The sequence below is a fragment of the Lynx rufus genome, unplaced genomic scaffold (genome assembly GCF_022079265.1).
Source record: "Lynx rufus isolate CCGP_SWC_20201006 ecotype Redwood Valley unplaced genomic scaffold, mLynRuf1.p SCAF_4, whole genome shotgun sequence".
NCBI classification, from domain to species: Eukaryota; Metazoa; Chordata; class Mammalia; order Carnivora; family Felidae; genus Lynx; species Lynx rufus.
The window spans coordinates 37,025,669-37,053,103 of NW_025814856.1; the positions used below are offsets into that span (position 1 = coordinate 37,025,669).

At 40.5% G+C, this 27,435-nt stretch overlaps 1 protein-coding gene across 3 annotated transcripts in view; it reads left to right on the plus strand.

Moving 5' to 3' along the window:
- The window catches only part of MITF (melanocyte inducing transcription factor), a 223,633-nt gene that overhangs the window by 99,793 nt on the left and 96,405 nt on the right, over positions 1-27,435 (plus strand). The window contains exon 1 of one of the 3 annotated variants that reach the window (XM_047094784.1): positions 21,714-21,848. The exons of the other annotated variants lie outside the window; for them this stretch is intronic. Within the exon in view, the coding sequence (XP_046950740.1) occupies positions 21,793-21,848 (56 nt within the window). The 5' untranslated portion in view covers positions 21,714-21,792. Of the gene's footprint in view, positions 1-21,713; positions 21,849-27,435 lie in introns of those variants that run through there. 3 annotated transcript variants of the gene reach the window in all.

The window sequence follows — 27,435 nt, forward strand, 5'->3', positions numbered from 1 at the left end:
AGAGACATTGTTTTGTAGCAAAGATTGGTTGACTTTCCATGATCTTGCGTTAAGAACTGAAAAGCCAAGGATGTCAGAATAGCTGTTCATTCAGTTATAAAGAGGGAGGATTAGGGTACCATGAACCTCCTTGGAGGTCACTTGCCAACTGCAAAGACCATGAGAAGTCATCATTCAGTGCCCTACAGTTGGCCCTGCCGTGGCGCCTGGGGAAGTGGCCAGAGAAGACCATAGGTGTCTGAATCTTGCTGTTAGATGTGAGGGTAGCCCAAGTGGTGTTAACAGCTCTGACTTAATGTAGAAGCATTACTTTTCGTACAATTCAGGTGTCCATTTTCCTTTGAGAAATCTGAAGACCCGCTAAGAATGAGCCAGCATTCGCCCCGGGATGGGTTTGTGTCTCGTTCACCACATCCTCCCATCTCTGTTCTCTCCATGACACTAAGGCTGAATGCCATCGCTCTGAATCTCTGCATTTCCTCCATGTGTAACCTGTTATTATTAATGCCCTGTTGGTGTACCACCCCAATTCATTTTGCCGGCTAAGTGTATCTCATACTTCAGCATATTTTCTACCTGCCATAGTTGCGTTCCATGTGCTTCACAGTCTGTCAGCTCTTTTCATAACGTTCACGTTTCATGAGTTGGATTCTTACTGGATTCTCTTCTCCCCAGTCTCGGGGTTGTAAGCTGCCACAGCAGGCGTATCATAAAGATAGAGATGTAGAAAAAAGGACACTGGACTCATTCATGCAACAGTATTTACGGAGCGCTGACTCTGTGCCCAGTACTGTTCCTATGCTAGGGATAGAGCAGTGAATAAAGCAGGCAAAAAATATGGGCCCTACTGGAGTTTACTTTCTGGTAAGCGGAGGTAAGTGCTGTGAAGGAGAATAAAGCTGGGAATAAAGCCGGGAATAAAGCTGAAGGAGAATAAAGCCGCTTTCATATGAAGCTGATAGATTGGACCTCGCCTCGGAGGTTCCTCTTGAACAGAGATGTGAATTAACTAAGTGACAAGCGAGCCATGCAGCTGTGTGGAGAAGAGCACTGTAGGCTGAGCAGGTAGTAGTAACAAGAGCAGAATTCTTGAGAAGGGAACATGCTTGGATTTGACATTAGATACAGCCTCTGTTTCAGTGTTGCCTCCCCTGGCGGTGTGAGTTAGGGTCAGTTGCTTTTGCCGTCTGGACCACGTCTATGTCTGGACCGCGTCTGTGAACTCACCTCTAAGATGCTAAGATTCTCCACTGGGGAAAGACCATGCCTCTCTCTCTAGTCGCTACCCAAGGTCACATCTGGTCTTCAGCTCTTGGCACATGTTCAGTAAATAGATGATCAATTAACAGATGGATACATTAATGGTTTTAAAAGCATATAAAGCATTTCAAAAGCAGGGTCTTAGCTAGGTATATATCACAGTCCCCTAGAATAATGACATGACCAGCAGGGAGACACGTGTACAAGGAATTTTTCTTTAATGGTGAGTCTGTATTCTCTATGCTTAGCAAGACATGTCTACAAAGTACCAGTGGGAACTCTTAGGACCCAGGAAAGGAACCTGGGAGTCCTTGAAGGTTTCCTTTTGAAGGCATAAGCCTACGCAGTAGAGGGCCAGTTCCTCAGATGCAACTTAACATTGGTACCCCTGCACAGGAAGGTAGACTGAGGGCAGGGACTATGTCCTTGTTGTATCTGTTGCTCATTGGTATCTCCCAACTTATAGCATAGTAGCTGTGGGCTCATAGTAGAAGCTTAATATAAATATCTGTTAAAGAGTGAATAAATCAAAACCAGCATACATTTTCAACTCTTTTATAAGCAGTGTGGGAGTCACAATGGAAAGATACTGTGCACTCTATTTCCTTCCCAAGAAAGATACACTGGAACTAGAGAAGATCAAAAAGACTACAAGGGTGTCATGTGTTAATGTCTTGTTTGCTTTAACTCATTTACTTACTAAGCCCATTTGCAGATGGGGAAATGAAGGCTTAGAGCCAGTAAAGGGCAAAGTCAGGTAGTTTGAGTCCGGGGTTGTGTCCCTAACCCCCAGAGGGTGTTGCTTACAGTAAAGTATCACTAACAACTATAGAAATACAAATATGCAGGGATGTCTGTGTGGTTCAGTCACTTATGTGTCCTACTTTGGCTCAGGTCATGATCTCATGGTTTGTGAGTTCCAGCCCCACGATGGGCTCTGTGCTGACAGCTTGGAGTCTGGAGCCTACTTCAGATTCTGTGTCTCCCTCTCTCTCTGCCCCTCCCCAACTTGCGCTCTCTCTTTTTCTGTCAAAAATAAAATAAACATTAAAAAAAAAAAAAAGAAACAGGAGTATGGAAAAATGCACTTAGGCTAGATGGACTGTGCTTGTGGCATTAGTAACTAATGATGCTTACTGTGATAGAATTTTCTTTCACATATGATAGGTTTTAGATGGAGAGAAAGAAAGATCTACTTTGTCAATCATACTTCTCTTGTTTTCTGGTCTATGCTCCAAATTCTGTTTCTTGAGAATTTATCAGATTTTCTAAAAGGCATTTGGGAGCCCTTTCCTAACATGAATCTTCTTTTGGTTCTGGTAAGAATTTTCTAACTGTCATAATCACATTCCACAAGCTTCACAGCCTATCAGCTCTTTCCATCACATTCACGTTTAATGATGTGCTAGAAATACTATCTTTTTGTTGGCCTCAATTCTTCCCTTCTGCCCCCAACTCGTGAATACAACATTCTTCTGCTTGCTCTAGGACAATTGGGTTTTCTATTGCTTATTTCTGTTTTTGATAGGATGAATTCATTTACTACTGTGCTTTTGCAGGAGAACAAACTTAAAGCTGAAAGGAAGCTCGGTCAATTTGTAAGAGTCTCTTGGGCTCAGGAAAGATCCCTGGAATCTCTACATTTTTCTTTCATTTGTGTGCTTTAAAGTGAGGGGAACATTTTGATTTTTGTGGATGGTGTCAGCGTAGACAGCCGAGGGAAGCAGATATCCTGGCCAGCTTTTTGGGGAAGATGAGAATGGTTGTGTTTCTCATGACTTTATTTTTCCAGTGCTGACTATATGGCACTATCACTCCGGCAAATATTGACTGGCCATGGAACATTTTTAAGAGCAAGGGTTTCATGAATGTTCTGTCTATTACCATGGCTGAGGAATCACAACAAAATATTCTCTACATTTCCTCGAGCATTTGTGGACGGGTTCCAGCGTATTACTTTTATGTTAGCTCCTAGACCACATGAAGAATTTAAAATAAAGTATTACTGGACACATACCGACTAAGAAGAACTGGGTAGAATATTTGCACCATTTTCTTCTTTTTGGATAGTAATGCCATGGCAGGGATAGTGACACAGAAGAATTGGGTACAGAAGGGCTTTGCAAGAATGTATGTTCTCTGACTCTCGTTATGGACATGATAGTAACGACAGCGGCACGGACCATCTCTTTAGCTCTTGATAATGACCTCTATTCTCATTTAAGAAAAGAGCAGGCACTGATGATGTTAAAAATGCAAAACAAGCCCACCACGGATATTCCATAATTTCTCATAATTTCTCATAATATCTGGTTTTTAACTCCCTTTTCTAGAACATACCTCTCATGTCTTTATGTGATTAATAAGAATAATAAGGTGTAAGTGTACAAGGAGAGTATTTTGAGGGCTGGCTTTTGGCACTGATTTTATTTGGGCAAAGATCCTCCTGCAGCCCCTCATGCAGCTAAGAATGTAGCGGGCTGACCCAAACACATATCAAAGAGTTTTCCTTCTGCGGGGCTGTGTTAGCATCAGGCCATGGTCCTGATGGTGGTGGTGGTGATGAGGTTGTTACAATAGCGGCTGCACTGTGCTGAGTGCCCGTACCCTCTCAGGTTTTGTGCCAAGTGACTGCCATGCTTTTTTCCATGGGCTATCTCACAACAGCCCGTGATGTTGGGGCTCTTCTCCCTGTTTTACAGAAAAGGAATCTGAAGCTTGGAGGGTTGCAGTAATTTTCCCCTGGGTGCACAACTGATGAGACAGGAATGACCTTGGATTTGAACCCGGTTTCTTCTGACCCTAGTTTTTTCTGACCTCAGAACCTAGGCTCATAGCTTATCCTTACCACATTCTTTCTAGAAAGAGGAAACTTGCCCGGACTGTTTATGCATCCTGCTCCTCACTTCCCTGCTTTCCCCCTCTTTCGTCGTTAGATCTTTCTCCTGGTGCCAGCTTTCTGAAGCAAGTACCTCTCCATAGAAGTTCCCCTTCCTTCCTTCTTGGTCTGGTAGATTCCTCTCAGTCTTCAGGACTCCAGTGCCTTGGCTTTCTCCTTTGAGTTCACCCAACACTTTCTTTCTGAACCACCCAAAACCTCTTGCAGCTAATAGTTAGCTTATTTAAGTGTTCTGGGAATTCCTAGGATATGGCCCAAGCATTTAGCGAGTTTTGTGGGTCTGCCAGTGTGGGTCTGCCAGTGTGGGTCTGCCAGTTATCATATGAGTCTCAGGAAAGGATTTGATCAAAAAGGTTAAGATATTATTGTTTATAGGATTCTCCACCCTCCCCCCAAGTAAGGACCACCTAGAGGGGAGGAGCATATTTTATTTGTTTTTATCTCCTTGGATGGGTGTAATAGTATATGTTTTGAGTATCAGGATAAATGAATGTATTTTCTGATTGGGCTATGGGGTGGTGTAGCATCTGGGTTCAGAACATGCGATCAGATTCAGACTGCCTTGACTGAAATTCCTTGTCTGCAAACCCTTCAGCAAGTCATAAAATCTCTCTGAGCCTCATTCTCCTTGTTGGTAAAAGGGCCAGCATAGTAGAATTTAAGTTAGAGGGTTTTTATTGAGGATTAAAACAAGGCACTTCCTGGAAATGTACAGGTACCAATGTACTTAGTACAAGAGTGCATAGCACACTTTCCATAATTCGTTGCTATTATTATTATTATTATTATTATTATTACTTAAGAGCTTTCGCAAAGGGGAAAGGATGAAGTTTTCACGATTCTTCTAGTGACCGTCATGGAGATACCACAAAAAGAGTTAATCATGTCAGTCTTGAGTTTTAAAGGCTCAGAAGTTTTAAAGGCTAACAAGCTTGAGTTTTAAAGGCTAACATGCTTCCTCTGGCTACGGTGTCAGGTGCAGTTCAGATACCAACCAGAAAGTCGTTCTTGGACATTTCCTTTCCCTTTGGCCTCAACCTTGGTCATGCAGTGGCTCAGGCTCCACAGACGGACACCTCGAAATGCCAGCTAATGGAAATTTTGTGATGTGGACACTCTGCCCCGAAGGATTTGGACATATGCTTTTTGTGTTTAAATCAACAGAAAAAAAGTGCAACTGTAGCCACCCCTGTGCATAATCGTTGCAGTAGCCCATTTGCTCGCATGTTCCTGGAGCCCTTGAGTGCCAGGCCTGTCACTAGCCTCCCCTCTATGCATCGCAAGTGAGTCCAGTAGGTCAGATGAAAGACAGAGGCCAGCAGGGCATCATCACTTATTTACATAGCACTGATGAATAGCTGTACGTAGATCAAGACATACACATTATTTCTAATAGCACAGCCATAGGGTCACATTGGCAAAAAGCCGCCTTTAGAAAAGTGCTTTAGTTGGATCCTTACAAACTCTGGCCCATTAACGTGCACTAAATATAGAAAAGGGAGCTCAAAAATCTCCTCACAGAAAATGTTTTGTGAGGTGGGTTCATTGACATCAGGGGAAAATATTGTCGACTCTTACTTTTCCCAGTCATTAAAAAAAAAAAAAAAAAAAAGCATATAATGTTTCTTTTTGTCACTGGTAACTGCATGACCTTGAGTGAGTGACTCCTAAGTATCCATTAAAAAAAAATATCTTCAAAGTGGATCACAGCTTTCTTCACGGTCACCACAAACTGGACCCAGCCCGATTGTCGTCTCCCTGGAGGGAGGATAAGCCAGCCACGGTTCCTCCATAGGATGGAGTCTAAGTAGCAGTGAACAGGAAGGAGCTGCTGACGCCTCTGACAACACCAGAGATCTCAAGTGTTCTTGCTATGGGGCAGGAACTAGACTCAAAGGCCAGGTATTTGATTCTAGTTACATGTAGGACAAAACTGTACGAACGGAAGCGGGTTTCTAGGAGGTGGGAGTGGGCACTGTTTTGACTCCCAGAGGGGCAGCCTGGGGCTGTGGTTGAGGCGGTAGAACGGCTCTGTATCTTGGTTGTGGTGCTGGTTACAGCAGTCTGTATATTTCAGAACTGGCAGAACTGGATGCCCAAATGGGGAATGTTAGTGTATAAAAATAAAATAATTTCGAAAAGGGAACACCGGCATTTACCCAACCCTCAGGAACGTAGACTTGCTTTGAGAGGGGTAATATGTGTCATTTAATCTCATAAATATTCACTGATGAGCTACTATCATGCAGTACTTTATGGGAAATCATAAAAGGAATACTTGCCTAGGTGCTCAGTGCCGTAACAATTGGACTTTGATAGACATGCACAAAAAACCATAAGGTAATTTTAGGGTCGTAATGACCTTTTGGGAATTAAATGTAGATGGAGGAGGAAGATACATCTAGTTGGGATCATGGATGGAGTAATACTGAATGGGCAGATTTTGAAAATGTTTGTCCATAAACCTTTAATTGAAGTCTAACATTTCTACTGAAAAGTCTACATGTCTTATGTGTACCACCTGATCACTTTCCACCCAGTGTACGAGACCATCGTAGCACTCTTGTGCCTTCTGGTAGGCAACCTTTCCCTGGAACATAATCGCTATCCTGACTTCTGACACCATTGATTAGTAATGTCTATGTGTTATTTAACTTTATACAAATGGAATCACGCAGTATGTACTCTCACGTCTGTGTTCTTTTCCTCAACGTTGTGTATGTGAGATTCCTCTCTCTTGTATGTGGCAGCCCTTCATTCCCATGCAGTATTCCCCTATCTAATTATGTCACTGTTTATCTCTTCTGTTGATGGTCATCTGGGTTGCCTACAGTTCTGCGTTCTTATGAGAGGTGCTGCCGTGCACATTATTGCTATATGGTTTTGGTGAACACACATAGACGTTTCTGGTTGGTATGCAGTAAGAGGTGGAATTATCAGGTTATAAGGTAGGCATATGTTCAGTTTTCTTCTTAAAAGTTTTGATTGCATTTGACGCACAATGTTGTGTTAGTTTCAGCTGTACGACATAGTGCTTCAGCTTGTCTATGTTATGCTGTGCTTGCCACAAGTGTAGCTACCATCTGTCACCATACAGCGCGAGCAGAGTATCAGTTACTATATTCCGTATGCTGTCTTTTATTCCTGTGACTTAGCTATTCCATACCTGAAATCCTGTATCTCTCACTCCTCTTCACTCATTGGCATACTCTCTCCATGCCCAGCCCCACTAGAGACCATCATTTTGCTATACTTATACTTTTGATTCTGCTTTTTGTTTATTCATTTGTCATTTTTAGATTCCACATATGCGTGAAATATGTAATTTTTTTTCTCACTTGATTTATTTCACTTAGCAAAATACCCTCTAGGTGCTTCCATGTTGCTGCACTTGGTATGATCTCATCCTTTTTATGGCTGTGTAATATTCTAGTGTGCGTGTGTGTGTGTGTGTGTGTGTGCATGTATACATCACTTCTTCTGAATGTTCCATTTGCTTCCTTCCTGACCGACATTTGGCAATGCATCTCTATTTCATTTTATTGAGGAATGTATATGATTTTCCATAGAAAGGGATGATGGGTGCATGAAGGGTAGTCTAGGCAAGAGGAACAACCCAAGCAAGAGTATGTAGCTAGGGTTAGAGAATGAGTATGTTTTATTTGCTTGGAAATTTTATATTGCTTGGAATACTTACAGTAGTTGAGACTAGAAAGGTAAAGTTGGCCTTGATTGCCTGCCTGCCTGCATTAGAAAATTGAACTTCATTTATTCGGTGTTGATGACACTTTAACTTTATTAAAACAGTTGCATAAAAATAGCAAGCCACGCTTTAGGAAGCGTTATCTAGTAGGTTGGTGTAGGGTACTTGGAGGGGAGTGGAGAGAATAACTTACCAGTTCAGGCCAGAACTGAATCACGGCAGAATAACCATGAGGGCAGAGGAGATGCAGTTTGGTGGCTGATGGGTTAGAAGTGGCAAGTGGCTGGACAGTGGAGGGTTAAGGGGGTAAAGACTAAAAGATACCTCTGACCTGGTGGTATGTTAGCCAGTTATGACAAGATTCACTGTTAGCCTTCTTAGTGAGGGACCTCTATTTGCTGTCTCTATTTCTTAACTTCCCATACACTTCATACTTTTTAATGTTTTGTTTCAAATTGTTGACTCCATCTAATCATTAATATGTCTAAAACCTATTGGTTTGGTAAAGAGCAATAAAATGAATAAACATGTACCCATTATATCTAAAGGCACAGAGCATTCTAGAAGTCTCATCTTTGAATTACAGCCTTCCCTTTACCCCCCACCAAGCTAACTGGTACCTTGAATTTTAGGCCAATCCCTCTCTTGATTTTCTTTCTTTCTTTTTTTTGTTCGTTTAGTTTTGAGAGAGAGAGAGAGCGAGAGAGCGAGCCAGCATGCTCAAGTAGGGGAGGGGCAGAAAGATGGTGGGGGGGCGGTGGTGGACAGAGGATACGAATGGGCTCTGTGCTGACAGCAGAGAGCCCGATACGGGGCTAGATCTTGTGAACTGTGGGATCATGACCTGAGCTGAAGTTAGACCCTTAACCAGCAGAGCCACCCAGGTATCTCTCTCTTGATTTTCACTATAGTTTTACTGTCTCTTATCTGATGTTTAGCAGCATCCCTGTGCCCTGCTTACTTAATGCCAGTAGCACGCACTTGCCTGTTTGTAACAGCTGAAAGTATCTCCAGACCTTGTCAAGTGCCCCCTGGGGACAAAATCATCCCCAGTTGAGAACCACTGCTCTCCAGTGTTAGGATTCAGTGAAATGGCATTGAGTTCCCAGGACTGACAGGAAAGAGCCATCATGTAACTTCCCTTACTTCCATCCTGCACCCTCCCAGCCCCAGGCTAGTGACTGTGGACAGTGGTACGTTCTTGTCTTTTGGTGCTGGACCTTCCCTGGTCCTGGAGGTCAGCCATTTCCTCTGCCAAGTGCTGGTGACTATTCTCCATATTCCCATGAACCAGAAGTCTACTTTATATCTACCTGCATCTCTCTTTGCCCGAATCCCTCTGCTCCTTGAGGGAGTCTTTATGGGCCTGATAAGATGCTTATTGCATTTCTTCCCAGCAAAAAAGCATGTAATTTGGAGATTGTCGTGAAAAAATATAATAAATATATATTAATAAGTCAAAGTTAAAAGTGTCAATAAACTGAAAGATGCCCCTATTTTAAACACACATTTTATAGCATTATCGATAGTTTGATACTGATTTGGGCTTAGGCATTATGGAAAATATGCAGATTGGTAAAATGATGGGGCCTTTGATCTTTAAAATTAAAATCAGAGAAATTTAAGTGAAAATATATTTTGGTGGTACACAGCATTCCCATAAATCTGTGCCTGAAATTTTTTTTTTTTTTTTTTAAGTACAACACAAACCTGTCCATGAATCCCAAAGCATTATAAAGTTGGCTCCATCTAGTGTGTGAAAGTATTATACAGCTAGGGGGGGAAATCTGTACTGGAAATCTCTTGGCACCTCATTATGAAATTAGAAAAAAACCAAATTAAAACGAAAGTGAACTGTAAGCTATATTTGTGCCCTAGGAGGTAACACAGGCAGAAGTGACCTTCACAGTGAGAGAGAAGTCGTTATATATTGAAGCATCGACATCAAGCATGCCTGACATTGTGTTCCAACCCAGCCTTGCCCTGCCCACTACCCACCCCCCCATACCCACCACGTCCCCCCCCCCTTTTTTTTTCTTTCTGGAGGTCTTGTTTACAGGCACGTGATGTGTCACTTCCATTGTGATATTCTCAGTCCTACTTGGCCAGGTCCCCACTCTTCCTGTATGGAACCATATCTGAGAGTCATGCTCATTTTCGACTGTTCATTGAGCAGTTGGGGCTAGGCCCACTTCAGAACCCTACTTGATTCAGAACCCTACATGATTTTCTTTATCCCACTAAAATTCTTTGTAGCTGTCTGAGCTTTTCACTGCAGTAGAGTAGGTCCCTATTTCCAGGTTGTGTTTGATCTTGTTACCTCTGAAAGATTCTGGCACATTCTTCACTTCTTTCAGTCAGCGTTCCCCAAATTTTAGCCATTCTCATGCTAGCTTCATGGCTTTTGCCCCCATTTACTACTGGGGCTTAAAAAAATTAAAAATGTATTTCAAAGGAAATGATATAATGGCAACCACAAGTGGAAGTACATATAAAATAAATGCAATAAAATTGAAAGAAAATTGTTAGATTCTTAAAGGTGTATTGTCTAAAAGTGTCTGAGCCTGAGGTCTGAGCATTTTTGGTTTACAAAGGGCAAGTGTTGAGAGCTTGAAGACATATTTGCATCAAACAGAGACTTTTCCTGGGATGAAAGAAATTTGAAAGGGCTTTTCTCACTGTGTAATTCTGTGGTTCTTTATTGTGGAGTCTGTGTGTCTCCATTTGAGATCATCTTGTGTCCCACACTTGGGCAAACTGCTCAAGTTTACCATCTTTGCCAAAGGAACTTCATAATTTTCCTCTTCATTTCCCAAAGGACTTGTTTCCCCTAAAAAGGGGAATAATTTTTTTTGACTAATTCTTTTCTGAGCACTTCCTTCCTTCTTCTTCCATTAACAAGTATAAATTGTGCTGATATCTCACATTTTCTCACTCTCTTTTCCAACTAGATTAAGTTACTTGAGGACAAAAATTGTGTGTTTATGCTTCCTTCTAGCGAATACCATTCATTTAATTCATGCTTGGCATAAATATGCAGGGAAGCAGGCTTCATTCCTTTCTTTTCTTTCTTTTTTTTTTTTTTAAGGTAAATCATGGTCAGAAGTGGTCCAAAAGATCACCATGGTCAATTAATTAATCATTTAGCTCATTGACAACTAGTTTTGGGGCACAATCTCTGGATCTGGAATGGTGCTGGGTTAAGAATGAGGAGGTGAACTTAACAGATCTGCTTTATGCCTTCATGGAATTCGGAATCTGGTGTGGGGGGTGGGGCAGAGACAACTAAAAAGGCCAGTGCAGTGCAGGCTTCTAATTATAGAATTAGTCTGCTTTTGTGATTGTTGGGTAGCTCACGTAAACTTGGAATAGAGAAGCATAAAGGAAGGCATGTGGGCCCTGGAGTTTCAAACCCCACATCTATACCTTATTAACACCCTTACTTTGGGCAGGCTGCTTACCTCTCTCCCTGTCCTTTAGTGTCTTTATTTAAATTAAAAGCGATGAAATACACATAAGGTGTGATATGCAAATACAAGGTATAGTTATCATTGTGACAATATGATAAATTCTATCCTCTCTCCTCCCTGCCCTTTTTAAAAATGAGATAGAAACATGATGTCATTTTTTTTCAAATAATTCAAATTTCCTGTCTGGCACACTTGTAAATGAAAATATATTGATCTTCCATCCAGCATTAGAAAGCAAGCATCCTTGTTAATGGGAATATCATTGTGGATAGTGCTTAAAGATGGCAAAGCCACACAATTTTCAAACTGTGTTTAAATTAATAAGTGATTTGAGCATTCAGAGGCACTCCAAAACATTGCTCTCTTCAGGCTCTACAGTCCCTGATACCAGTGTTTTATGTCAAGGATATCCAACAGTGCCTGGGACAAAGAAGGTGCTCAAAAAAATGTTTGGTGAATTTTTACCAGAATCCAGTTCCTGGGCCTCCCATAGATAGAAATGAGAACAGATCCAAAAGTCAAGGCTTTATTGGAGCTACAGCTGGAGCTGAAGGGAATTACAGCACCCAAAAGAGTAGTCAGGTTGGCCTCCCTGAACAGAGAGGAGAGGCCCCCTTATACCGAGAATGCACCTCTCAGGTTGCCGCTCTGGTCCAATAGGTTGAGGAGGTAAAGGGAAAAAAGTGGTGCCTCCTCCTGATTGGTTGGAATGGCCTCATCCTGACTGGTCCATATTGGCAGGTAAGTCAGGCAGCTCATTGGAGATTTTTGGAGCCTGGGTCCTCTGCTTTAAGCCTGGCATGTATATGGGGCCGCATCCTTGGCCACATCCTGGTTCTGCTCTGTGAGAGACCTCGTTTAACAATAACAGCCCACAGAAAGTGTCCCAGGTGCTTGTTTTTTACTTGGGGCTTGTTCCTAACTGTTAGAAGGAGTGAGTTTGAATGAGAATATGTTGATTTTTCTTATTTTTTTTATTCATGATTTAGTTTGCATCTCTTAAAAATGAAAAAAAAAAGTTATTTGATATTAGAAGCCAGATAAGCCTGAATAAGAATGGTTATTGTTATCCGCATCTGCTTTGCCATTATGCCTGTAATACCTGGCAGGTAATTAATACTTAGTAAATATTAAAGTTAGGTAGCTTTGTTGGCACTATCTCTTTTTTAAAGGACACATGGCTGAATATTTTAAAGCAAAGATTTAATTTTTCCTTTTTGTTAGTTTATGGCAGTGTTACTTGAAATTACACAGGCCATTAATTTAAAATATTGGTTATTTTAACATTTTACTATCCACATAAATATACACTTTGATTATAGGCAAGACTCCCTAGGGTGTAAATTAGGTACAGAACGCTAATATGTATCGAGTTTATTATGATTGATTGGATTTAATCAACAGACAGGAAGGATTTATGTGCAAATATTATTTTTCTCATTTTAAATCCTGTTTGCTCAGCATAACTGAAACAGGATGTCATTAGAATAAGAGTCAGTACTGAGATGCTTTAGAAGTTTGGGAAATTTGACTAGTAACACAAATTTAACGTAAGGTGATCTATTGAACACAAAGAGGTTGTTTGGTATAGTTTTGCTTATTTAAATATATGATTTCCTGCTTGACCTCTGGGTATATTTATATAGTAAAAATACAAGTTAAAAACATAAATGACATACTGCGTCAGAGCAGAGGGTTCCCTGGGCTAGAATTTTTTGCCTGTAGCTAAGACAGCCATTGAAAAGGCATAGTTAGTTGTCCACTATCACAAGTTACAGATTATCAACTTTTAGTTTTTGGTTTTTTATTATGAATGTATAATTCACAAATATCCCTCTGGACCTTTCCTGACCTGATATATATTGAGGATCTGTGTAATCTCTTCAAATAACAGTTTTCAAAAGTATCTTCACTATTGCCTCCAAATGGTAACTTTTATTTGCCATGGTGTTGAGGCTCTCAAGGCTAACTTTTTATTCCCTATAGTATTTTGAAATCAAGTACCTATATATAGAGAGAGAGAGAGTGAAAGAGAAAGAGAGAGAGCGAGTGAGCACTCAGGGGAGGGGCAGAGAGAGAGGGAGAGAGAGAATCCCAAGCAGGCTTCGTGCTGTCAGTACAGAGCCTGACATGGGACTTGATCTCACGAACAATGAAATCATGACCTGAGCCAAAATCCAGAGTCAGACACTCAAAACTGACTGAGCCACCCAGGTGACCCGAGTGCGGTTTTTTTTTTTTTTTGAGGCACTGTGCTAAGTATTTGCCTTATTACTTCATTTAATTATCACGTTAATCCATCAAATAGGTAATATTCATGCCCCATTTTACAGATGCAGATTTTGAGACTCAGAAATTGAATGACTTGCCCTAGGTAAAATAATGAGATGAACACAGTGTGTGTGTGTGTGTGTGTGTGTGTGTGTGTGCACTTTACATGCACCACTACACTATTTTGTCTCTGATTGAAAAGTGGTTCTGTTTGTACCTCTAGGGGAGACATCTCAGCTACTCGTTTATTCATAAAATAGTGGCCTCTCAGAGGTTTGCTGCCTACTGATTGAAACCACTTTTCTGGGTCCTTACCACATCTTGTACAGATTGGGAGTTTTTGTACCTCACTCTTGACTTCCATACCACCTTCCACCATAGCGTGATTGTGTACAAGAAACAGTCTATCTCTACCTTCAACTCAGGTTTTGGAATCCAAGTACTAAAATTACATGAGTAGATGAGAAAGTTTAGCTGATGAAATATCCATCCCTTTCTTACCTTCGTGCCCTTTTCCAGCTCCTCTTTGGACCATAAGGGATTTAGGTGGTTCTTCGAGTTGTTCGTGCCCTGATACCTCTTTCAGAGATGGTAGGTTGGGAAGGATAGATTCCTTCACTTCAGCAGCTGCAGTGGTCTGTGGAGGCCATTTCTAATAGATTCTGTTGCTTTAAAATATTTTAATGTCTTGACTCTTGCTGTGAAGAAGAAAGAATCTGAAGTCTTAGATGATGAGGATGATGGTGGTCGTGGTAACGCATTCCTGCTTCAGTCCTCAACACCCTTAAGAGGATGGCAGAGACATCCTATGGGCTCATTTGCTCTCCAGTCTTTAATTATTTCCAAAAAGTGACTACAATAAAAGAGAAGTCCACATTTTTCTTTTTAAATGAGTTAGGCATTAAACACTATGGTGAGAGAAAAATACCATGGCTTTAAACTCCTGAAGTGGAAAATTTTATTTATCATGAAGTCACATCGTAAATAACTTTGGGCCCCCACAATGACGACAGCCTTATCTTTTCCTGTTTATTTCCCCAGATAAAGGAAAGTAAATTGCAGTTTTACTAAATTTCTCGTTTGAAGAAATGCCAATCAAAGTGGCATAATCTCATCAGTGTTTGTCTCTCCAGCTCCTTGTTGTCTCATGAACTTGGCCTGTATTGTAGATTGTGATCTGCTTATTGCAAAATACCCCAAATAACAAAGAAACAGCCTCTGAATCTCAGTTAGTGCAAGAACCAGTGTTTCTTTTGAAGTGAACCCTAAGAGAATCTCAGAAAGCTCAATATAAAATTAATCTGTTATATTGATTATTATATTCAATGAAAGGCCAAACTGTTACTTCATGTATCTCTCCCTTCGTTAATTGCTTAAAAACTGACTTCACACAACATTTGAGATGCCTCTTTGCCAATTATATTTTTATTCTCAGGACAGGTTTTTCTAAATGGTCTTTAAAAAATTAATTTTTCGTTCCAGATGTTTGCATAAGCATTTAAACTGTTCTTTAATAATGTCGGAGTGAGCCTAAATCAAGTTTACCTGGGGTCATCTTGGTCCCATCTGCTTTTCCTTGTTGCAACCTTAAAAGGCTTCTTTGTGTGCCAGGTACAATGAGCCGTCTTTCAGAAGATGCTGGACCATCATTTTTACAGTGAGATCTGTTCTTGGTAGTAGAAGAAAATAGAAACAGGATGAAAGAGATCATCGTGATTGAATGGTACTGAACAGTTATTTCTGCAGATAGGTGGTCATTAAAAATTGCCTTCAGTCAGGCTGTGAGGGCTTCAAATTAGAACTGCTGGACCCCTTTCTTGTCACTTTGTATCTCAGTACTTACTCATGAAGGTCAATTGTGTTCAGCGACTTAAAGTTTCCAAACATAGTGTATAATTGTGCTTCCCATTCATGCCTGTTGATGCTCCCTTTCTAATTAATTAAATGCTGTGAGATTGTTCTGTGGAGGGGCCTTTGTTACTGATCTTTTTTAATGTTGTTGTTCATCTGTCCCTTCTTCTTTCCACCCATCCAGCCATCCAGCTAGCAAATATTTATCGAACACTTAATCTGTGCCAGGCACTGAGAATAAAATAAATACAAAGGACCCTGCCTTCAAGGACAGAAGACAATTAGACAAATAAAATGATCATACCTGGAGAGGGGGGTGGTGGGGGTGGCGGGGGGGACTTCTCTGAGGGAAAAATGTCACGCCTGTAAAGCCCTCCTCTGGAAGGTGAGGAGGAGCCCGCTGGCGGTGGGGGGGGGGGGGTCTCTGGAGGAGGCCGAGGAGAACACCTGGCATGCGTCCCCTCAACCCAGTATTATGACAGCACGGGTATGGGAGTTTGGGTTTCTGTGGTGTGAACCCCTGAAGAACAGAGTCCCTGGCTTCCTCACTGCTGTCTTGCACACGGCCCTGAGAAGACACCTCGCACATGCTGGGCCAGTGTTTGCACTGCAGGGGCCTTTCAGTGCCTCGGACTTTTCCCAGAATGGGGCATAATGATGTGTGGGGAGAAGGGGGCGTGTGTTCTTTACTCTTGAGAGATTTTTGAGTTTCATCATCACACTCACGGTACTCTTTAATTACCTCATAATAAGGCTTTCACTGAACGTTCGTTCAAAGTATGTCCATAATTCCAAGTGGATGTTTTAAAGGAGTAAGCTCTACAAGTAGAAACTTCTCTATTCAACAAACAAAGGGTGCTCACCTTCTGGGGTATTTTCTTGCCACTCTTCGATAGTTTACATAGAATATATTATACGTATATATGTTATAATATATTATATATTAGTGGTTCCTGGGCCTGACTTCACATTGGACTTTTATGAGAGTTTTTTTTTAAACACACAGAATTCCAAACTCACCTGCTAGAGTCTCATTCAGTCATTTGTTTCGGGAAAGATCCCTGACATTAAATGCTCCTGTGTTGATGTTGAGGGAATAGCGGGGGAGAAGAGTCCCCAGGCGCTTGTGATAGGAGTACAGGCTCAGGAACTATTGGCTGGGATCATACTGAAACATTTGAAGAGAAGGTACATGCTTCCTAAATTGGCTGTGGGGGGTAGTTCATGCATCAGTATAATGCTGGGCACACAATGATCCCTCAGCTCTTAACTGTCTGAGGCCAGTGAGTAGTAGAAGTGTGAGTTTCCTAAAAACAGCAATGACTATCAAAAGAAAAGACAGAAGAAAATGGTGTGCTGTGGGAGCAATAAAACATTTGATATCCAAGTAAAGTAAGAATTCTGACAGCGATAAGGGTTCTACTTTTCCTCCGCTGAGTTTTGGACAGGGTAACAAGTAAAACCTCTTATCTCTTCTCTCACCCATTCAAAGTGGTGATTGGATTTTTCCTTCCAAAAAGATTCCAAGGCCCAAATTTAGCATCTAAAGGAAAATTTGACTGTCACTTGGATGGTTGATACTTTTAAGTTCCATTTTAGTTAAGGTCATCTTTGTAAAGGTCAGTAAGAATTCTGATGACTCTAGTTTTTTTTGCTGAAATTTGGGGCAGGGAGTAGTAATTAAGATTTGAAATGCACTGGAATACAGGTAATATTTTTACTCTGCATTTGGTGTCTTGTGTTTTTTAAATATTCTTTTTCCTTTTTCTCCACTTGCATTTCTTTGTGTTTAAATTTAGGGTTTATGTGTGTGTGTGTGTGTGTGTGTGTGTGTGTGTGTGTGTGTGTATGTGTATGTATGTGTATATAATATATATATGTATATATATGTGCATAAACATATGTATATGCAGTTGGGATACTCATCTGGATAATACAGATGTGCACAAGAGAGTTATTTTCATGTTATAGATTAATGCATTTTAAAGATTTTTTTTTAAGTAACTTTAAAAAAAATTTTTAGTTTTAGTGAGAGTGCGAGTGGGGGGGAAGGGTAGAGGGAGAGAGGAAGAATCTCAAGTAGGTGCCACAGAATTGAATCTCAGCACGGAGCCCAACGCAGGGTTTGATCCCATTGCCCTGGGATCATGACCTAAGCTGAAATCAAGAGAGGGATGCTCAACCGACTGAGCCAGCCACGGACCCCCATTTTAAAGATATTTATTGAACATCAACCACAGACGAGTATATTCCACTAGGTTGTAGGGATACAATGGTGAACAAAAAAGACAAGGTTCCTGCTCCTCTGAGACATTTGTTGAACAATGGGGTGACACCTTGAGGACTGGTATTTTATTTTATTTTTAAATTTGTAATTGAAGTGTAGGTGACATACAGTATTATATTAGTTTCAGGTGTACAACATAGTGAAATGACAAATACATTGCAGAACACTCACCATGATAAGCGTACTTACTGTCACTGGACAAAGTTATTACAGTGTTACTGACCATATTCCCTCTGCTGCACTTTCTGTACCCATGCCTTATTTATTTTATAACTGGAGGTTTAATCTCTTCAACTCTTTTGCCTATCCTCCCACCCGTCTCCCCTCTGGCAACCACCAGTTTGTTTTCTTGTATTTATGAGTCTGTTTCTTTGTGTTTGTTTGTTCATTTGTCTTCCAGATTCCATATGTAAGTGAAATTATATGGTATTTGTCTTTCTCCTGCTTATTTCACTTAGCATAATACCCTTCAGGTCCATCCATATTGTCACAAGTGGCAAGATTTCATTTTTCTTTATGGCTGAGTAATACTCCATTGTGTGTATATATACACCTCTTCTTTATCCATTCATCTATCATTAGACACTTAGGGTTTCATATCTTGGCTATTGTAAATAATGCTGCAATAAACGTAGGGGGACATCTATCTTGAATTGGTGTTTTGTTTTCTTCCGGTAGATACCCAGAAGAGGAATTACTGGATCATATAGCAGTTCTCTTGTTAATATTTTGAGGAACCTTTATACTCTTTTCCATAGTGGCTGTACCAATGTACATTCCCACCAACAGTGCCTGAGGGTTCCTGTTTTTTTCACATCCTTGCCAATACTTGTCATTTCTTGTCTTCTTTATACTAGCTGTTCTGACATGTGTGAGGTGGTATCTCTTTGTGGTTCTGATTTGCATTTTCCTGATGAGGAGTGATGTTGAGCCTCTTCTCATGTGTCTGTTGGCCATCTGCATGGCTTCTTTGGAAAAACGTTTATTCGAGACCTCTGACCCTTTTTTTATTCAGGGGTGTGTGTGTGTGTGTGTGTGTGTGTGTGTGTGTGTGTGAAGCAGATAGGTATTTTAGTATTGGGGAAATGTATGTAATATTTCATAAATTTTGTACATGGCAGCATATATACACATTTAAGTCAAACTTTACTCCATTTGCTGGTGGGTATTTCAATGCTGTGGCCAAGAACACTGGTGTAATATAGATCTTTCTAAAGTACCATGAATAGTTGAACACATGCCCCTTAAAAGTAATTTTATTTAAACGCTTATGTAAACAGTCAATGGACAGCCTTCTTGGGGGTGGTGGATTATCTGGGATGAAAGGTCAGGCGATGTCATTGGCTGAACGTGCCAAGGGAGCATTTGGCACCACTTTGTGTCCCTGATGGAATGGCTGGAATTGATATCATTGGTTTCATGGTCAACATTTGAGATCTCATGGAGGGTACAAATTTTCCCTGTGTGTAAGCATGTAATAAATCAGGGTTTCAGTTCTAAAACTTACCCGGTACCTTGTAACTTAATGCACTTTCAAATAGTGCCCGAAGTAAGAGGGAGTCCAGCTCAGTCTTTTTAAAGATAATCTAGCTATCCCTTAAAGTTCCAGATACAGTGATTTCCTACCCTTTCTATTTTCCTTCATCTTCTACTTTCTCTATGTTTTTTTTTTTTTTTTTCGCTATGTTCGTTTTACTTTGGTTCTCTAGGTCGGTCAATGTGAATCAAGGATAACAGCCCTAACCATCATCATAACCATAACAGCTGTTTTTTAATTGAGAGCTTACTATATGTCAGAGAGTAACACATCACTGTATTATATTCTTCAGTTCTAACAGCATCCTGTGGGATAGGCACTTATCATTTGCCTTTCTCAGGGGAAGAATCTGGGGCATGGTAAGTTTGGTAAATTTGGACAAGGTCACAGACTTAATAAGTGGTGGAATTTCAGCCTGGATAAGTTGACACCAGAACCTTTGTACTTTATTTTTATGACATTTTGTGACAGAGGTAGGAGAAGAGAGGTTGGGTAGGTTAGTGTGTATGTGTGTGTGTGTGGGGGGGGGGGGGGTTGGATAGTATAGCATCTTACTCCTCTGTTTACCCCAGCACCCAGCACAACACCTGGTGTGTAGGAAGTACTCAATAACTATAGTTAGTGAATGCAATTATATTACATTAGGGACCTGGATTCCCTACCCTACCCTACCCCAAGTCTTTTTATTGGTCTTTAGTTTTGTCAGTACTCTGTTCACTATTCTGAACTTCTCTTCACCTTTCTACCCTCGGTGCTCTCTCATCCCCCATGAACTATCATCATGTCCTACTAGGACCATTTCAGTAGCCAATCTTGGCTCTCTTTTAGCTGAGTCTCAACATAGCAGCTAGAGGGAACTTTCTAAAACTCAAATCTGAGCCCTTTGCTCCTCTGCATATAGTCTCTCCGTGGTTTCCTGTTCATCTTGGATCAAAATCAACTCCTTCTCCCTGTCCTATCAGATCCCATGTGGTCTGGCCCAGGTCATTGCTTTGGTTTCATGGACACCATGCTTTTCCCTCCCTCTCTGTCCTCCCAACTATAGTGGATCATTCTTGTAATTCCCACCTCAGGATTCTTGCACGTATATATTATTACCACTGCTCAGAAGACTCTTCTTCCACGCTCTCCTTCCCCCCGAGAGGCTATCCCTACTGAGATCTCAGCACAGAGGTCCCTGCCCAAGAGAAGTCTTTTCTGACCCTTACATTTTAAGCCTTTCCAGCTCCCTGTAGAAGTTATTACATGTAGCATTATCTGACAGTGTGATTATTTAATATGTGTGTCCCACTAGCCCATAAACTCCAAGAGTTTACACAGTGCCTGGGACGTAGTAGGTGTCCCCTAAATATTTATTAAATAAAAGAGTGAATGAATGAACAAATGAGTAAAGAATAAAAGAACTAGCAATAGCCTGCCTGAGACTCCCGACTAGAGCTTTCCTATTATTAAAGGGAGGTGAAAACAAAGATAATTTCATTACATCATGGAATTCACGCTTGATTATGGCTTGTAGAGAATGCATTGTTTTCCCATCATTTACTTTGGAGATAAACTCTTAGGCACAGAGAGGTGAAGAAACTTGCCCAGGGCACACAGCTAACTGGTGTCACATGTCTTCGTTCTGACCTTTGAATGGTGTGTGGAGAGAAACATACATATTTTCATAACTCTCCAGCCCTCTGGTGTGCTGAGTCTGTAGGATTTCCATTAATATTTGGTAATATTGATGTTGTCATGTTGGAATTTTAAGAACGTCTTTTGAGAACGTGTGTTGTTATTTTTATTTCTTCTTGTACACCAATGCTTCCAGAATTAATTGGGTGACAGTCTAAGAATACACAGATATATGGCCTGAAGATGTGTATGTCCTAAAAGATGGTGTCCATAATTAGAAGCAGCTTGTGTTTGGCTCCCACCAGGACTTGGTAGGGACAACCCTCATCCGCTTGGGGTCTGAGGGTGAGGAAGTCTGTCTGGATCTCTAGCCTGCTAGTAGGAGAGCATGTGCGATTATCAGATCCAGTTCCAAAAGTGCCCGAGATCTCTCAAACTGAGAAGGGACGCAAGCAATCCTACAGCCCTCCTAAATTCTGAGACTCCGTTAAGTGTTAAAAATTCCCCGGGATGTGAAATTACCTCCCTTTCAAGTTCTCCACTAACTAACGCGCAGCCGCTGCAAACCTCAGCCGGTACCTGCAATCTGGAAGGCTAAGAGAGAGCATCCTGAGGTGCTCGCCTGGCTGCTGGGTGAAGTGTTGGCCTGCCTGGGTCCTTGCATCGCCCCTTCAGCAGTGTGAGGCAGCATTTTTGTCCTGCAGGTACAGTAGGTACTGGATTAAACAGGTCTGCTGTTGAAGACAGACACCAGGCACCGTTCTAGCACGAGCTGTGTTTGGATTGGAGTTTCCAGGGCCTTATCAGGAGCCACCCCTAGTGACACAGCCAGTGCCAGAACTAACTTTGACTTTCACTCTTCGCCAAGGGCTTGAAGAGCACCTTAAAGGAAAAAAGATGGAGGCGCTTAGAGTTCAGATGTTCATGCCTTGCTCCTTTGAAAGCTTATATCTGTAAGTGAAGTTTTATTCTGGAAATAATCCCGGGACCACTTAACAGGAGCGATTTTTTTTTTTTTTTTTTTTTTTTTTTTTTTTTTTTTAAGGGGGAGGCTAGAGAACGGGAAGGTTTTATTGGGAGTTAAAAATACTGGAACTGTTACTTTGTTACTGTGGCTTTAATCAGCTTCAGCTGTAGCCTCTAATATGCGGCCAGGACAAGGATAACAACTAATTTGTTGGTGGGGGGGGGGGTGGAAATGCTGGCCCATTAGCTTTGTCTTGTTTAAAATTGAATGTCGGTCTTCAATTAATAATGCCAAAAAAAAAAAAAAAATGACCGCTTGAACAATCCGAGAACAGAGCTTGATTTATGATTATGGGGTAGGTTGCAGCTCAGCTTTGTCATGAATAAAAAAGGATTTTCTTCAGGAAAACGAGTGTCCCTAGCAGTAGCATTTGTCAAAATTGCCTTATTGCAAACCCTTTGGATTTTTTGCTTTCTCCTTTTTTTTTTTTTTAAACCTTACTGTGGAACAGTAGCAGTTGCATTTATAAACATCTCGTTTGCATTTCTGTATATTGATTTCTTTTTCTCTTTGAGAGGAAAACAAAACATCCAAACATCAGAGTCATCTGCCTGGCGTGTAAGTGTAGAACAAATTTGAAATGGGCAGTTTCAAACAAATACTAAAAAAGAGAAAGACTAAGTAGATGATAGCACCCCCCCACCCCCCTTTAACATTTACTTTCAATGTTAGATGATAAGATTTGAAAACAATACTAAAAGCTGTGTCCCTAAGTGAATAGGCATTCAAGCAAATCAACTTATGCAAAAGCCACCTTTGGAGCTTAATAATTATTTACTGAACGTTCCTGGGTCATGAGAGAGGTTGTGATTAAGTCAGAAAAGCATTATGTTCAGCAGCTTGTGAAGGTGTGTTTAAAGACGACAAGAATAGTGGAAAAATACTAAATGTAGCAGAACTATTTTTAGAATTTGATTCTTAAAAAATGAATCCCCACAAATTGAAGCGCAGTTAGAGTTCATTGTGTTTAGTAGGTACATCTTTAGAATTTCTTATAGTAGCTTTTAAAATGATTTCTAATTTTTTTGCGTGATTTTTGCTGTATTGAGTTTGCTTTCACTTGTATTTTTCATTCTGTAGGTCATAAAAACAGTTTAATGACATTTCTTTGAAAAAAATGACCATTTTATGGACAAAGTTTATGTATATTAATTATGTATTTAAAATGTCATTATGCTAGAAATGTTATAAATTTCTTCCTTGCAAAGCAGATAATAGTTAGGGAGATGATGTCTGCTCTTTGTGATTCATACCCCACAAGAATGTACTCTGTAACTTACTAATTTTTTTAATATTAATTTAATGCAAATTAACAGATGACATGAAAGGATAAAACATGCCATTCTGATGCAGCCTAAGGACAGTGATGATGTCACCCTTGAATTTACACCAAAATTAATTCGTACAACTGCTTTTGCTTAATTGATTTTGAATTTCTTTTTCTGGTTAAAGAAAATACTCACCATAGGAGCATACTTCCCTTCTAAACTCTCAGAATGAAATTCTTAGCACACATCTTTGACAAAACTGTTCACTGAGCTGTTGCCTATTAACTTCTTTGTGCCTGTTCTTTTAGGGAGGGCACATGCTGTGAATTAATTGTTTCTTTTGTATTTTCCTCTAGGAAAGCAAAAGAACACCATAGCAGAAGGCAACATTCTAAGAGTTTTGGCTTCCTAGAAAATAACTTGTCAGTTTTTACTAGTTTTGAGATTTTAAGAAGATGCTGAGGATACCAAATCAAGAATTAAAACATAGAATAGTATAACTTGTACTTATGGCCCACGTGGTGTGCTGGCCACCATTCTAACCCATATTAACACATTTGATTCTCATAATTGCTCTCTACCTAAGGTACTGTTTTCTCCTTCCATTTTGCAGATGAGAAAATTGAGGTTTGGGCAGGAGAAAAATCCTGCCCATGTCCTGTAACTGAGACATGATAGAGCCACATTTTCACCCTTAGGTATGCTGACTCCAGGACTTCTGCTCTTTTCTGTTATGTTTTATGGATTTTCATTTAAGATACTGAATGAATTGATGTTTCCTCCTCTGCCTTTTTACGGAGTGGTTTTCCGCAACGCACAGATTTCTGAATTACTCCAGCCATTCCTCATTTGAGCTTTTGAGGGGGGACATACCTAGTCTAGTGCCACAGTATTCGTCTTTCAAATGTATTTCCTTGTATCCAGTTCACTATTGACAATAATTATAAGGCAACTATTTGGGGCAAGAGATCTACAAAATATATACATCATTTATAGGATCTGTTCTGACTTGAGAAATCTGAAAATGTAGAAGGAAAGTTTGGCTTATAATTAAGGAAATGCAGTAGGAGTCCAGAGCTCTTGGGAAAAATATATTCTCTGTCACTGGATGATTCAAGCAAATGATTTGACTAAAAGTTCTTCTGACACTAAGATGCTAATATTATCTGATTTTAAGAGGTGGAGTATTTGTTAGGATAGAGCCACCACATTTATTCACTAAACAGGCATTTATTTGATCCTACTGTGTGCCAAGTATTCTTCTGGGTGCTAGGGAATCTATATGTGAATAAAACATAAAACAAAAATCCTGTCCTCATGGAGACCGGGTCATGAAGGACTATGCACATTTCAGCTCCATTCTTAAGTCTGGGCCTCATCTTTGCAGTTCAGAGTGACTGCTGGACCTCCAACCATTACAGCCAAAGTCTAGGAGACGTGATGGCAGAACTTAGACGTGAAGCTAAACTAACCAAGTTCCTGGAAAGCTGGGTAATGTTGTGAGTGGCACTGTACCAGCTAAAACGAGGAGAAAATAGGAAAGTGGATATTGGATTGTTTGAGTTATAGATTTTAGGCCAAAACTTTATTTTTTCCAGAATGACTGATATTTCCTAAATGTCACAAACACCAGGTGTGGTACTGCAGGGCACATCAAACTGGGCTTAATAAAAAATGGAGGTTGGTCTTTGCAAACGAGTATCCAATGTTCAGGGTTTTCAGGGCTTCACAGGTCATTCGATTCATTTGCTCAGCGTCATCCAATGCTGGCTCCTTCTTTGCATTTCCTTCTTCTCTGTCCTTTCTTCCTTCAGTCCACATTACTGTTTCAACTAGTTTGGCTTTCTTTTCAGTTGGTCCAGGAACTTCCAGACTTAATCTCACCATCTTTCCAAATCTTTGCATAAAGAGAGTTCTTTTACCCTAGTAGTTATAGTCCAAAGCATAGGACTGACTCTTGCTGGACCCTTTGGAGCACAAGCCCATGTGATGGATATGCTGATTGGCCAATCCTGGGTTGTGTTTCTATACCTGGAGTCAGCAGCAGCGTTATAACCTCATGAACTGAAAGTGAGGAGGCTGGTCCTTCAAGATGAAATCAGGGTGTATCACCAAAGAAGTGGGGCAAGATGCTGGGCTGCTCATGAGGCCATCACTTGTCCTTTGGTCTGGATTTCCACACAGTATTGCAGACTTCCCATGTTGGGAAGGTATGTCCTAGGCATGCATAAAGAAAGTTCTTCCTTTTAAAATACTGCAGGTGGAGTGTCATGTCATGCCATCTCAATTATTTGCACCTTACAGGGGATGAGTCATTCAGAGCATTTTAAAACATGGCAGCTAGGCGCGAATGGGATTCCACAGTTGGACAGAGTAAGCAAGAATTGTAGAGTGTGGCCTCGTGGAAGGGAGCTTGATATGAAAGACAGAGAGCTTCAGTGTGCAGCATCTTAACTTTATAGGTTTTATAACCTTTTGATGGCCTGGCTCTCAGAGGCACTTTCCTGTAGGGAATTGAGGGCTAAGAGTATGCCAGCCCGTAGTGGCATCTGTGGAAGATGGAGAACAGTTGTGGTCATAAAATGAGGAAATGGCATCCTCATATCCCTGGTTGAAAATATCGTTTAGTAAGAGTTGAGATTCTCCTTAGTTACAGAGTGTACTGAAGTGAGAAACTCTGCGAGTGGTGAAAATAACCAACTTAAAAAAAATCTGATGATGAAATTGCCTTGAAGAACACTGGTCATATATTACTGAAGTCTCTTAAACATTTTTGGTAATCCTTCCTATTTAAAGAATTTTTTTTTCAGGCAAGGGCTTGCAGCCTATTTTTATTTTATTTATAAATTATAAACATGTCAATAATGTTTATATGTTGAACACATTATTTACATTATAACTATATTACATTATTTACATGTGCCATATTGTAATGGTATAGGTATTACATTGTACAACATGTACAAAAAGAGAAAATAAAAGTGAAGGATAAAATTTTTATGTAAAGAAATGTTCTTTAAAAAATTTTTTTTAACGTTTATTCATTTTTCGGAGAGAGATTGTGAGTAGGGGAGGGGCAGAGAGAGAGGGAGACACAGACTCTGAAGCAGGCTCTGAGCTGTCAGCACAGAGCATGATGCGGGACTTGAACCTCTGAACTGTGAGATCATGACCTGAGCCAAAGTCGAACACTTAACTGACTGAGCCATCCAGGCACCCCTATAAAGAAATGTACTCATCTTTTCTTCCTGAGCCCCAAGATATCATATTTTGTATCCTCTTTTGAAGAATATTGATAGACTGGGGGTCTTATTAGGGTTCTCTTTAATTTTGATCTAATCAGTTGCTGAGATTATTCTTGCTGATACCGGTTTAAAATTATTAATCCCGGGGCTCCTGGGTGGCTCAATTGGTTAGGTGTCTGACTCCTTATTTTGGCTCACGTCATGATCTCATGGTTCATGGGACTGAGCCTCGCGTTGGGCTCTGTGCTGAACATGAAGCTTGGGATTCTCTCTCTGCCTCCCTCTCTGCCCCTCCACTCTTTCTCTCTCAAAATAAATAAATAAACTTAAAAAAAAAAAGAATATTAATCCGGAATAGATGCAGAGAGTCTTCAGTTTTTACCAATGAATTGGAATCTAGGTGTTGTTGAGAAGTAGAGATTTCAGATTTTAACTTCTATGTTTGGTGTGGTTCTTACTTTTTAGAATGTTTTCTTCCTTTGGTACAATGAAAGGTACAGAACTTCAAAGGACAGGAGTACCGTCCACTTAGGGCACCGTGATCTTCCTCACTCCTGGCAGAACCTGTCCCTTGGAAAACGTCCAAATATTTGGGGAAGAAAAGGAGAGGAGAAAGACAAGCTGTACTTTGCAATCCTTTTTCTTTACTCTGTGCCAGAAACCTGTAGTGTGTACTGTTTGAGCCGGTAACGTTACCAGAAAAATTTTGGCAGGCTTTCATTTTTTTTCTTGACCACTAAAACCCAGAGTTGATCATGACGGAAGTTCAGAGGATCTCCATTTTTGAAGCCGAGCTGTGAAATCTGGTACTTTCACATTTACATGGATTATAATCCATATAAATATAGTCTTAGATGTTTTCAGTACAAGTAACAACGCCTTTTCTTACTGGTGCTCGGTTGAAAAGGACATCCTTACATTTACAAAGTGATTACTTAAGAAGGAATGGGAAGGTGAAGATAATGGAAGGGCTGATCATCCGGAAATATTGGATACACAG